Source organism: Podarcis liolepis (genome assembly GCF_965112155.1).
Source record: "Podarcis liolepis genome assembly, chromosome: 13".
Lineage (NCBI taxonomy): Eukaryota > Metazoa > Chordata > Lepidosauria > Squamata > Lacertidae > Podarcis > Podarcis liolepis.
The window spans coordinates 43,319,559-43,333,166 of record NC_139573.1 but is presented as its reverse complement, the minus strand read 5'-3'; the positions used below and the strand labels follow the sequence as shown (position 1 = coordinate 43,333,166).

Sequence of the window (13,608 nt, the reverse complement as noted above, 5' to 3'; positions counted from 1 at the left end):
CCCTGCAATCATTTTAAAATGTAATGCACAAACACATACACATACCATCTTCATCATCATCATCAATAAATTTATTGCACTAGCCAAAGGTCCCGACAGATCCCTGCAATCATTTTAAAATGTAATGCACAAACACATACACATACCATCTTCATCATCATCATCAATAAATTTATTGCACTAGCCAAAGGTCCCGACAGATCCCTGCAACCCTTTTAAAATGTAATGCACACACACATACACATGCCTTCTTCATCATCATCATCATCAATAAATTTATTGCACTAGCCAAAGGCCATGACAGATCCCTGCAATCATTTTAAAATGTAATGCAGCTGCTAATAAAAAAAAAGTGACCATGCACTGCGAGATCATCGATAGCAGGGATACCACTAGCTGAGTTGCAGTTGCAATAACGTTGTTGTTGTTGTTGTTTAGTCGTTTAGTCATGTCCGACTCTTCGTGACCCCCTGGACCAGAACACGCCAGACAATCCTGTCTTCCACTGCCTCCCGCAGCTTGGTCAAACCCATGCTGGTAGCTTCGAGAACACTGTCCAACCATCTTTATTATTTTAATTAGAAATCACAAGGAAGTAGGAGCAGAAACATCTCTCTTTGCCGGTCCTTTTTTTTTTGAGGGGGGACACCAGCTGATTGGTCACAGTTAAATCATAAAAAAATACAATTCTCCCCTGATTCCTATGGACAGCCCAGGGGGGAGTGAACAAAAATAAAAATTATACTGAGAGCAGAACACCCATCTCTAGACTTCAGTCTCTAGAGAGGAAACCTTAATCAGCCTTGCTCCGATTGGACTACGACTCCCATCATCCCTAGCTAGCGGGACCAGCGCCGGGGGATGATGGGGTTTGCAGTTCAACGGCAGTTACCAATCTCGAGACGGGCTTGTCTAGGCTTGTCCTTTTCTATGGTTCCCCCCTCACGTCTAGGGGCATCGCCGTAGGAAGAGGAAACCGGAAGTGACTGCGGTTGTTTTCTTTCTTCCCTCTCCCCGCCCACATTCTCTATGATCCTTGCGCTGTAGAGGCGCCCCCGGAAGTGCCGGTAGTCGGACGGCCGAAGGCTGCGCGGTTGGCGCAGGGCGGTGGAGGCGCCATGGCGGAGCCCGTGGATGAGCTCGCTAAGCTCGAGTACCTGTCCCTGGTCTCCAAAGTCTGCACGGAGCTCGACAACCACTTGGGCATCAACGACAAGGATCTGGGTAGGCTCCGAGGGGTCCATTTTGTCATATTGGCTGTTATTGTTTTTATCTGTAAGCCGCCTCGAGCCCATGTCAGGGGGGAAAGGCGGGGTCCACATACATAAACAAATTCGTTGTTGTTGCTTAGTCGTTTAGTCGTGTCCCATGGACCAGAGCACGCCAGGCACTCCTGTCTTCCACTGCCTCCCGCAGTTTGGTCAAACCCATGCTGGTAGCTTCGAGAACACTATCCAACCATCTCGTCCTCTGTCGTCCCCTTCTCCTTGTGCCCTCCATCTTTCCCAACATCAGGGTCTTTTCCAGGGAGTCTTCTCTTCTCATGAGGTGGCCAAAGTATGGAGCCTCAGCTTCAGGATCCATCCTTCCAGTGAGCACTCAGGGCTGATTTCCTTAAGAATGGATGTGTTTGATCTTCTTGCAGTCCATAGGACTCTCAAGAGTCTCCTCCAGCACCAGAATTCAAAAGCATTGATTCTTCGGCGATCAACCTTCTTTATGGTCCAGCTCTCACTTCCGTACACCACTACTGGGAAAACCATAGCTTTAACTATACGGACCTTTTTCGGCAAGGTGTTGTCTCTGCTTTTTAAGATGCTGTCTAGGTTTGTCATTGCTTTTCTACCAAGAAGCAGGAGTCTTTTAATTTCGTGACTGCTGCCACCATCTGCAGTGATCATGGAGCCCAAGAAAGTAAAATCTCTCACTGCTTCCATTTCTTCCCCTTCTGCTTGCCAGGAGGTGATGGGACCAGTGGCCATGACCTTCGTTTTTTTGATGTTGAGCTTCAAACCATATTTTGTGCTCTCCTCTTTCACCCTCATTAAAAGGTTATTTAATTCCTCCTCACTTTCTGCCATCATAGTTGTGTCATCTGCAATAACAGTAATAAATAATCTGTGACTTCTTAAACATGTGAGGGGGCTGTTATTATGGTTATAATTTATGCTTCCCAATGTGTTACTAACAGTGAATTTTTGGCATTTCTTATGGTTCTATGGGCCTCATACACAGTATACAAATATATATTGTGACATACACATTTTTAAAATTAGAATGTACACGGCAGTCACCTGATGACAATGGAGAGGTTATCATTTATTATTATTATTTTAACAATTTCTTAATGATTTCTTCCTCAGTACTTCAGCTGTGCTTTCGTTCTTTTATTTTTCTCTTTCATGGGTGCCATGTTCTTTGGAAGCTTGTTTAGACCAAGTGAATGGCCTTTTAGGCTTCCTCCACATGAATAGGAGTTCACTGTTTGAATAATAAGAATTATAGGTCACAGGATTTTAGAGATGTTTAGGCGGGGCATGGCAAAAAAAAAAAGGTTGTGACTCACTGGTTTACGCTGTGCAAATTATGTTCTTAACATTGTACGCAGCCCTGGGATCTTTGGATAAAGGGTGATATATAAATCAAATAAATCGTGAGTTTGTGAGAAGTGAGGTTACAGGGGACCATGCCTTCTCGGTAGTGGCACCCACCCTGTGGAACAGTTCCCTTGCATCAGATGTCAAGGAAGTAAACAATTATCTGACTTTCAGAAGACATCTGAACAGGCAGCCCTGTTTAGGGAAGTTTTTAACGTTTGGTGTTTTATTGTGTTTTTAATATTCTGTTGGAAGCCACTCAGAGTGGCTGGGGAAAGCCAGCCAGATGGGTGGGGTATAAATTATAATAATAGTAGTAGTAGTACTACTAGTAGTAGTAATAATACAGTGGTACCTCGGGTTAAGTACTTAATTCGTTCCGGAGGTCTGTTCTTAACCTGAAACTGTTCTTAACCTGAAGCACCACTTTAGCTAATGGGGCCTCCTGCTGCCGCCGTGCCGCCGGAGCACGATTTCTGTTCTCATCCTGAAGCAAAGTTCTTAACCTGAAGCACTATTTCTGGGTTAGCGGAGTCTGTAACCTGAAGCGTATGTAACCTGAAGCATATGTAACCCGAGATACAACTGTATTTGTTTTGTCTGTCGGTAAAGGAAGGAGGTGAGGGGATTCTGGGACGAAAGCCCCACATTTGCTGGGCTGCCTTGTGCTCTCTGGAGGCTGCGTTTATGAAGCTGGGGTATTAATAAATTAATAAATAAGAATGCCAGAAGAGCCTTCCTAAATCAGGCGAATGTCCCAGCCATCACTGCATCCTGCTCACATAGCCGCCCACCAGATGCCTGTGAGAAGCCCGCAAGCGGGACATGAGTGCAACAGCGCTCCCTTCCCACCTGCAAATTGCAGCAACTGGTATTTAGAGACTACTACTTCTTTGGCGATCATTCGTAGCCGAGGAAGATTGTCTTCCATGAACATGGTCTTAACAGTGAGTCCATAAGGGACTATGGAGGCCAGTTCTGGATGCACACGTCCTTCCACAGTGGGAATATAGGTTTCCGGGCAGGAGTTGATCACGGTGAGGATTTGCCAAACATGACTTCCTTTTTCCCCCCAATTTTTTTAAATTAATTTTTCCACAATTATAACAAATACCACATAACAAACAAAAAAAAACAGAGAAGTACACCAAAGAAAAAAACAATACACAAAACACCACCCTATCCATCACAATAAAAACGAGCTTAATCCTTTGAAAACCCATCCTTATTTACATGTTAATTGGCTTCCTCTAATCCCTCCCTTCTGAATTTCCTTGTATCTGCATGTAACAGCTTTCCAATATCATTCTTGAACAAAAGTATTTCCAACTGTTATCTATCTTATTCACTTTTCTTACCATTCTAAATCACATTTATATAATTAAATCCTAATTTAGTCCTAGGCCTATTTGGTACTTTCAAGTGACTTCTAATTGTTTATATTACAATATTTATTCGAATAGTCCTTAAATTTCTTCCAGCCTTCTTGGTATTCCTCTTCTTTCTGGTCGCGGATTCTTCCAGTCAGGTCAGCTAGCTCCAAAAAGTCCATCATCTTCATCTGCCAATCTTCCACTGTTGGTACTTCTTGTATTTTCCAGTTCTTGGCTAGTAGTGTTCGAGCGGCCGTTGTGGCATACAAAAATAATTTAACATCTTTTTTGGGCAGTTCCAAACCTCTTATTCCAAGAAGAAAGGCCTCTGGTTTCTTGATAAATGTGTATTTCAACATTTTTTCCCAATTCATTATAAATCTTTTCCCATAAGTCTTTCACCTTGGTGCAGGTCCACCACATATGAAAAAAGGTACCTTATTTTTTTTACATTTCCAGCAGAGATTATCACTGTTATGATAAATCTTTGCTAATTTTACAGGGGTTAAGTACCATCTATACATCGTTTTCATAATATTTTCCTTTAACATCATACATACAGTAAACTTAACCCCTTTCTTCCATAGCCTTTCCCAATCTTCCAACATTATATTATGTCCAACGTCTCTTGCCCAGTCACAAACATGACTTCCTCTTAGCATGTTTCTTCCTTTTGTCCTGAGTTCGAGTGTCTTCAAGGTCCACAACACCTTTGGTAAAGGCTGTTCTCCCATTGGAGCTCTCGCAGGCCAATGATTTCCAGCTGTCGGTGTTTATACTATACTTTTTTAAGATTTAGAGACATGCTGTCTGTGACAGTGGAGGTAGAGCATATCCATCATGGCTGGTAGCCATTGATATGAAACGCTCTCATACAGAGGCAGAGGATTAGCTCCTCCCCTCAGTCAAATTACCAATGGTGTGAATTTTCCTGCAATAGAAAACTTCCCACTGCCCTAGATAGGTGGTTCATTGTAGCATGTTTGTATACGATGAAAGAATACAATTCGGAAATAGCTGCAAAAATAAAAATGTTCACCTGTGGTCATATGACTGACAATAATGCCTTCAGTTATCATGTGACAAATGTATGCATTTTAACTTATTATTTGTTGGATTTTTATTCTGCCTTTCCTTCAAGAAGCAATGAAACAATTTTAAAAAATCACTGGTACCATTTAATAGTTTTAAACAGTTTTTAAAAATTCATTATAATCAATTCTGTTTCCCCTACCCCAGGGGTCTGCAACCTTTAAAACAAAAAGAGCCACTTGGACCCATTTCCGAAGAAAAAACAACAACTGGGAGCCACAAAACCATTGCAACATTTAAAACAAATATATCTCCAGAGCCGCGATCTGACAGCGGGTGGGAAGGTGACGTCGGGACGGTGCGTGACTAACGCATGCACCGCCCCCATGCGTCGTCACAGCCATTACAGCGCCCGCCACAGTGGGGAGTGTCGGGGCGCACAATGTGCCTCCTCCCCTTGCTAGTATCCGCCCCGGAGCCGCGGCAAAGGTGTAAAAGAGCCACATGTGGCTCCGGAGCCGCGGGTTGCAGACCCCTGCCCTACCCCTACCCCACCCCCAATACACCCCTACCTGTTCCCAGGCTTCTGTTAGAGATGTTCCTAAATCTGAGAGTGCCCTTCCCAGAGAGGATATGCTTCTTGACTGGCTTGCTAATCTAATCTGGACTGTTATTATCTGTAGGCATGTCTTCTTCGTTAAATCTGCTATCTGCTTATAGCATCCTGTGAATTGCATAGAGAGTGCACCAGTTCTTCCAAGCAACATGTACTGTATTTTTCACTCTATAGGACGCACCTGACCATAGGACGCACCTTGTTTTAGAGGGGGAGAACAAGAAAAAAAAATTCTCCCCCTCTCTGCTCAGCGCCCCTTCAGTGAAGCGGCAGGAGAAACAGAGCCCCTTCCATTTCTCCTCCCGCTTGGCTGAAGGGGCGCTGCGCAGCTCTCCCTCTCTGCTGAAGCCAGGAGAGTCTTGCTCTCCCGGCTTCAGCAAAAGGAACCAGAAGCCTCTGAAGCGCAGCGGGAACTCGCGCTGCACTCCGCAGGCTTCAGGCAGCTATCCCTGAAGCCTGGAGAGCGAGAGGGGTTGGTGTGAAAGCAGCACGAAGCCTCCAGAGCACGGAGGGAGCGCTCCCTCTGCGCTTTGGAGGCTTTGCGTTGCTATCGCTGAAGCCAAGGAGCCTGCATTTGTTCCATAGGACGCACACACATTTCCTCTTAATTTTTGGAGGGGAAAAAGTGCGTCCTATAGAGTGAAAAATACGGTAGTTGGGAAATGTATATGCAGGTATTTTAAGAATTGGGACCATGCCTGAGCCCTTTTCACCTAATCCTTTTTCCTTCACCCTCCAATTGTTTACAGCTGAATTTGTGATAAACCTCGCAGAGAGAAATACAACCTTTGAGGCATTCAAGGCAGCCTTGGTGAAGAATGGTGCCGAATTTACAGTGAGTGCCAAAATCTTTTGAAGGCAGCAGGTGCAGAGGGTGGTGTTGGTGGTTGAGCTGGTGGGGAGGGAAAGAATTGCAGGAGCAATAAATTATGTTTCTGCTTCTTTTTTTAAACCCAAATCCTGTATTTCAGGATTCCCTTATTAGCAACCTGCTGCGTCTTATACAGACGATGCGACCGCCTGCAAAACCTTCCACTAGCAAAGGTAAGTGAAGCCTCACGGGCACACAGGCAGAGTGGGGATGGAAGGGACCTAGCAGCTGCAAGTTGTGATTAGAAAACAACCATTGCACAGTTCTGGAATAGGTGTACAAATAAAGAAAAATATGGGTTAAAAACAGATACCACTGTGGGTTGGTACAAGCCAGGATTCTGGGTCAGCACACTTGCAGTCTCTCTTACAGTTTCATAGTGTGAGCCTCTATATATACGATATATGATATTTTTATTGTCATTGTCCCATGCAGAACAATGAAATTGAAAAACTACATAAAACATTCAAAACCCCCTAAAAACTCTGAAACCCCATTTTAAAATACATTATACTATAGAGACCCCTTATGCTGCATTTAGAACCAGAATTGCATTTGTGTAGAAACTGTTTCTCAGGCGGCTAGTCCTAGCCTTTATAACCCTATACCTTCTTCCAGAAGGCAGAAGCTGAAAGAGATCATTTCCGGGGTGCGTACTATCCTGCGCTATCTCTGCCGCTTTCTTATGGCACCTGACAGCATAGGTTTGATCTAAGGCGGGAAGAGTGCACCACTTTAGTAAGTGGTCTTGGGATTTCTGCCAAAATTCCACACCATGAGTTACAGGGTTTCAGTGCACACCTTGCCATCCTCGGTGCTTGGCCTGTCAGAAGGGATCCCATCACCTGCCTGTGAGAAAGAGCTCCTCAAAATACAAATCTGCCATGGCCCTTCACCTTTCCGGAGTGCAAGTAACGCAGCAGAGTTAATAACATTTAGATGAAAATCTAATAGAGAAAGTAATAAAGAAAGGAGGTACATATAACAGGTTACAAGTGAAATGAAATGAAATTTCAAGTCATGTGTGTTTTCTTTTGTTTATTATCGCTGTAGAAGCTGTAAAACCGAAAACCGAAAAAGAAAAGTACAAGGAGTTGTTTCCAGCCCTCTGTCGACCAGACAATCCCATTGTCAGGGTAGGTGGGTTTTTGTTCATTACTAGCTGCAGACGGGAAGAGCAGAGTGCAGTGGAATCTGGGGCAAGAGAGCACATTAGGAACAGGGTGAGTGGGTGGGACTTGCACACAAGAGTGTGGGTTGCAGGCATGAAGGCTGGAGGGAGGAGGTTTGTGAGATTAGGAAGGAGAGCCAGGCCCCCCAAGTGCGGGAATGGAGTGGGGGTTGTGAATAATAGCAAAATAACAGCATTCCCAAGAAATTATTATTATTATTTATACCCCGCCCATCTGGCTGGGTTTCCCCAGCCACTCTGGGCGGCTTCCAACAAAATATTAAAATACAATAGTCCGTCAAACATTAAAAGCTTCCCTAAACAGGGCTGCCTTCAGATGTCTTCTAAAAGTCTGGTAGTTGTTGTTCCCTTTGACATCTGGTGGGAGGGCGTTCCACAGGGTGGGTGCCACTACCAAGAAGGCCCTCTGCCTGGTTCCCTGTAACTTGGCTTCTCGCAGCGAGGGAACCACCAGACGTTCTTCAGCACTGGACCTCAGTGTCCGGGCAGAACGATGGAGGTGGATACGCTCCTTTCTGTTTTTTCTTGCTTCCCTGATCAGCAGCAGAATCCTAACCATGCCTACTTAAAAGCAAGTGCTTCTGAGTTCAACAATGGGGTCCAAGTGTGGTGAGATTTGACTTTGGTGCCAAGAAGAACTCAGTTCTAGTTCAGCTGTCGCCACATGGATCTGAAAGAGATGTTGAATTAGTGTATCAGCGGTCTATTTAGGGGGGTTCTCTCCTTTCCTTCACAGACAATGTTGGATGAAGATGATGTGAAGGTAGCTGCCGATGCCCTCAAGGAACTGGAAGCTTTGATGCCAACTGCAGGCAGGCAGGAGAAGCACCGAAGCAGTGAGGACCAGTAGGTTCCTGGGGCTTCATCTCCTCAAGAAGGAAACTTTTTCAGTGTGTCGTTGTTGTTTTGGAAAAATCATAGGTGATCTAGCTCAGAGGTGGGCAGAAGGCAGGTTGGGATCTACTGGTAGGTTTAAGAATGGCACACAGTAGATTGGCAAGAGTTTCTGATTCCCAGTTTGTCTAACAATAAGGTAAAGGTAAAGGGACCCCTGACCATTAGGTCCAATCGTGACCAACTCTGGGGTTGTGGCGCTCATCTTGCTTTATTGGCCGAGGGAGCAGGCGTACAGCTTCCGGGTCATGTGGCCAGCATGACTAAGCCGCTTCTGGCGAACCAGAGCAGCGCACGGAAACGCTGTTTACCTTCCCGCCGGAGTGGTACCTATTTATCTACTTGCACTTTGACGTGCTTTCGAACCGCTAGGTTGGCAGGAGCAGGGACGGAGCAACGGGAGCTCACCCCGTTGCGGGGATTCAAACCACCAACCTTCTGATCGGCAAGTCCTAGGCTCTGTGGTGTAACCCACAGCGCCACCTACTTCCCCTGTCTAACAGTAGCCTTGTCTAAAAGGTTCCTCTCCTCTAAATGAGCCAGGTAAAAACGAATGTCACAGTGTGACAAAGGGTGTGTGCGGATGACAAGGTGAAAGGACTTGCAAGGTTCTGTTATTGATCGCAAATTTATTGATGGCACGTGTACCTCTTATTTTCTTAATTCTGAGCGCCCCTCCCAAAATAGCTACTGTTTTGCACCTGCCTCTTATTGGTGGACCTCAAGATTTTACTTAAAAAATAAAGTAGATCCCGAAAGTCTGCCCACCCCTGATCTAATTCAACTCTCTTATCTCAGGTAGGATATTCCATCACGAATCCACAAATATCACCATCGTAGTGGACAATATTGGAGTACAGACTGCAGCCTGCAGAAGCTGCCGAATTTTGCCATTTTGTTTCTGTAAAAAAGGAAGAAATGGCACCTGCCAGTATTTTAACTATTATCAGCCAAATTAGGTTGCCCGACCAGACTCTGCTGCTGTCACTAATTCTGCCATGCCCTGTAGTCATCCACTTGACTGACCCAGGAAGAGGCTGCAGAGGTGTTTTAAAAAACAACTCTCCTTGGTCTCCCAAGGAATCCACTCGCGGGGGTTCGAACCGCCAACCTTCCGATCGGCAAGCCCTAGGCTCAGTGGTTTAGACCACAGCACCACCCGCGTCCAAGGTACCACTGTATTTAAGTAGCGTTTGAGTCAAGAGGGGACCTGAGTACTCATACTTTCTGTTGTTTGCAGCAAGAGAAGGCGGAGGAGCCGCAGCCGCAGCAGGGGCCGGGACCAAAAGCGGAAGCGGAAGTCGCCCTCTCATTCCCGGATGAGGGAGCGGAATAAGGGGAAGTCCAGGTATCGTTCCAGGAGCAGAAGCCCCAGCTGGGACCGCAAGGAGCGGGAGAAGCCTGCAGAGAAGAGCAGCGAGCGGTGGCGGGATAAGCACGTGGACCGGCCCCCACCAGAGGAGCCATCCATCGGGGACATCTACAACGGCAAAGTCACCAGCATCATGCAGTTTGGCTGCTTTGTCCAGCTCGAAGGACTCAGGTATTTGATACAAGGTGGGCTTCACCTTTTGCATCCCTGGCTGCCACTGATCTGTGCCGTTCCAGAAAGTGAGAAACTGACGCAACACTTTTTTTAAACCTCAAAGCCATGTCTATGGCATTTTAAGGGGTAAAGGGGACCCCTGACCATTAGGTCCAGTCGTGACCAACTCTGGAGTTGCGGTGCTCATCTCGCTTTATTGGCTGAGGGAGCCGGCGTACAGCTTCCGGGTCATGTGGCCAGCATGACAAAGCCGTTTCTGGCGAACCAGAGCAGCACACGGAAATGCCGTTTACCTTCCCGCTGGAGCAGTACCTATTTAGCTACTTGCACTTTGATGTGCTTTTGAACTGCTAGGTTGGCAGGAGCAGGGACCAAGCAACGGGAGCTCACCCCGTCGCGGGGATTTTATGGCATTTTAGGCACGTACAAAGTAAGTTACGTTGAAGTCCAGGGGTTTTTGTTTTGGGTAAGCTTGCTTGGGGTTATGTACACCTCCCAGTCCAACAATTAAGTGTGTTATTACCATATCCGTCTTGATACCTTTACGGTGGGTGGAGCTTACAGTGTATAACTTTGAAAAGCTCCTGCGTGAGATGTAGCAGATACCCACTGGCTCTTTCTGTGTCCAATTCCCCTTTTTAGGAAGCGCTGGGAAGGACTTGTCCACATCTCAGAGCTGCGCCGCGAGGGGCGTGTTGCTAACGTGGCCGACGTGGTGAGCAAAGGGCAGAGGGTCAAAGTCAAAGTTCTGTCCTTCACTGGCTCTAAAACCAGCCTCAGCATGAAGGTAAGACAGGGTCCATTCCATAAAAGCCCACCTCGTGTCTGCTTCTGTTTCTTTTCCCTTCCCTTTCTGCCCTTCGCTTCTGTCTTGCTCCTTGTTTCCTGGGACATTAGCATCTCTTTCCTCTGTCTGCTTCATCTTGCCTTGCTGCTCCTCCAGTGCTCATTTCTCAGTCAGTCCCTGGCCATCCTCATTCCACTCCTCCTTACTTTGGCCATATAATAAAACAATTCCATCTCTGATTTGGGCCAAGGGGTGGGTCTCTTTTAGGACAACGTATTGTGGTGCAAAAACACTTGCTCCCTAGGAGGTGAGCGGTTGCTATCAGGGAATAGTGCCAAGGCACTGTTTCTACCCTGGACTTCAACTATTCAGCCTTGCTTTGCAGTTATTTTGGCCTTGGGATATCTCATCGGCCCTTTCCTCTAATTCACACCAGCAGTTTTAAGGAAGAGAGTAAAAGTGGGGAATCCTGAATGGACCACACTGATCTCAAGAGCCATCTGCTAACTGACCTCAGAGGTAGTGACAGATGCAAATGGGCCATTGTTTACCAGCCAGTGCTTCTCGCTTACTGGGAAACCCCAATACAGGAACTGTTGTTGTTGATATGAGCCATGCCGCTACATGTCTCACCTGGGCGACACGCTAGACTTGCACACTAATTGCAAAATGGAACTATTGGAGATGTGGAGTAGAAATGGGTACCATGTTTCATATGTGGTGGCTGTGTAAAAAAATTAAGATCTTCTGGGATGACATATACGGTGAACTTAGGAAAATGTTCAGGGTCTTATTTAATAATAAAAAAAACCAGGGGCCTTTCTACTCGGAATTACAGAACCAGACATTCCTATAAAGGTAAAAGAAGGGTTTTTTTATACGCCACTTTATTTGTTAGTGTTAAAAGTGACTAACTGGAAAAGTGATAAAAGTCATTCCAGATCAGAATGGTTACAAAACTAGCTGAGTATGCAGAGCTGGCCCAACTACAGTGGTACCTCAGGTTACGTACTTAATTCTTTCCGGAGGTCCGTACTTAACCTGAAACTGTTCTTAACCTGAAGCACCACTTTAGCTAATGGGGCCTCCCGCTGCCACCGCGCCGCCGGAGCACAATTTCTGTTCTCATCCTGAAGCAAAGTTCTTAACCTGAAGCACTATTTCTGGGTTAGTGGAATCTGTAACCTGAAGCGTATGTAACCTGAAGCGTATGTAACCCGAGGTACCACTGTATCTGAAAAAATGAAAGACAAGTCAAAACAAATATTTATTGCAGGATGGGAAGTTTTCAAAACATATCTTAAAAATAACTGTTGCCTTATGAATTCGGTCGCTGCCTTTGAATAACTTTTGCAGCTGTACTAAATAAGAAATAAAGACACAGAAGAGTAATATTTTATTGTAAAATGAACATACAGATTTATGCAATAAGTTTGTAAATTTTGAAAGAAGTATGGAAAAGACGGGAAGTTGGATGTACTTTGAGAAGGTTTACTGACAAATCATTAAAAAAAAATACTTTTTTGTTTATTTTGTATTTGAGGTGGCGGGTGATGTAAATGTATGGTTGTTGTGGGTGTGTGTTTTGTTGTTGTCTGTGTACAATAAAGCATAAATTTAAAAAATTGCAAAATGGAACTAAGGTACCGTATTATTCGCCCTATAGGACGCACTGGCCCATAGGACGCACCTAATTTTTTGAGGGGGGAAATAAAGGAGAAAAAAATTATTCCCCCCCCCCGGCGCGGGGCTGGGGTGGGGGAAGCCCGAGCTTCCCCTGACCCCAGCCCCCAGAACAGGCAGCTCTCCGCAAGCCATGGGAGCCCAGCGACGGGCTCCCACGGCTTGCGGAGAGCTGCGCGAAGCTAAGCCTGGGCGCGCTGCGCCTCCCCGCTGTCCCCCGAGCTTGTGGGGCTGGCGGCAGGGAGAAGCGGGCTTCTCCCCGCCGCCAGCCTCCAAACCAGGTCGGGGGACCGCGGGATGGCGCGCTGCATTCGCCCCATAGGATGCACACACATTTCCCCTTCATTTTTGGAGGGGGAAAAGTGCGTCCTATAGGGCGAAAAATACGGTAATCTTTTTTAATTTTTGCATTGCTACATTGATGGGAGTGCCAACCTGTGATTTATGTGTGCTTTAGGATGTAGATCAAGACACAGGGGAGGATTTGAACCCAAACAGACGTCGGAACCTCGTCGGGGAGTCTGAGGAGGCAGCCATGAGGAACCCAGACCGGCCAACCCATCTCTCCTTGGTCAGCGCTCCGGAGGTAGAGGACGATACGTTGGAACGGAAGCGCCTCACCCGCATTTCCGACCCTGAGAAATGGGAAATCAAGCAGGTAACGATTTCTGGCTTGGGACTAAATCGCCAATGGCAACCAAGCAGGAGACAAGTCCTGAGTCCTTTGCCTGAGCATGAAGAGGGTGTTTGCCATCGTTTAAATAAACTTGTGTTTGAAACAAGACAGGCCTCTAAACTTTTTGGCTGAAGGTTTTGTCCTTGTGCTTCCCCACCCTCTTCAGATGATTGCTGCCAACGTGCTTTCCAAGGAGGAGTTCCCTGACTTCGACGAGGAAACGGGGATCCTGCCAAAGGTTGACGATGAGGAAGGTAAGGAAAGTTGCGCTCTGTGATGGTCTAGACTTGATTCACCTCTGTGCTTGTTCCTCATCTAGCAATTCATTTTGCTCACGTCCC

General features: G+C 46.1%; 1 protein-coding gene across 3 annotated transcripts in view; it reads left to right on the top strand.

Moving 5' to 3' along the window:
- The first annotated feature begins 1,034 nt into the window (after window positions 1-1,034).
- The window catches only part of DHX8 (DEAH-box helicase 8), a 36,337-nt gene continuing 23,763 nt past the window's right edge, over window positions 1,035-13,608 (top strand). For 2 of the 3 annotated variants that reach the window (XR_014518095.1, XM_083469473.1), the window contains exons 1-9: window positions 1,035-1,224; window positions 6,368-6,453; window positions 6,590-6,662; window positions 7,543-7,625; window positions 8,418-8,527; window positions 9,816-10,118; window positions 10,764-10,908; window positions 13,049-13,249; window positions 13,434-13,521. Coding sequence is in view for 2 of the 3 variants with exons in the window: in XM_083469473.1 (XP_083325599.1) it covers window positions 1,119-1,224; window positions 6,368-6,453; window positions 6,590-6,662; window positions 7,543-7,625; window positions 8,418-8,527; window positions 9,816-10,118; window positions 10,764-10,908; window positions 13,049-13,249; window positions 13,434-13,521 (1,195 nt within the window). In the remaining variant the exon portion in view is untranslated. Of the gene's footprint in view, window positions 1,225-6,367; window positions 6,454-6,589; window positions 6,663-7,542; window positions 7,626-8,417; window positions 8,528-9,812; window positions 10,119-10,763; window positions 10,909-13,048; window positions 13,250-13,433; window positions 13,522-13,608 lie in introns of all 3 variants that reach the window. The other variant, XM_083469472.1, reaches the window with a different exon arrangement.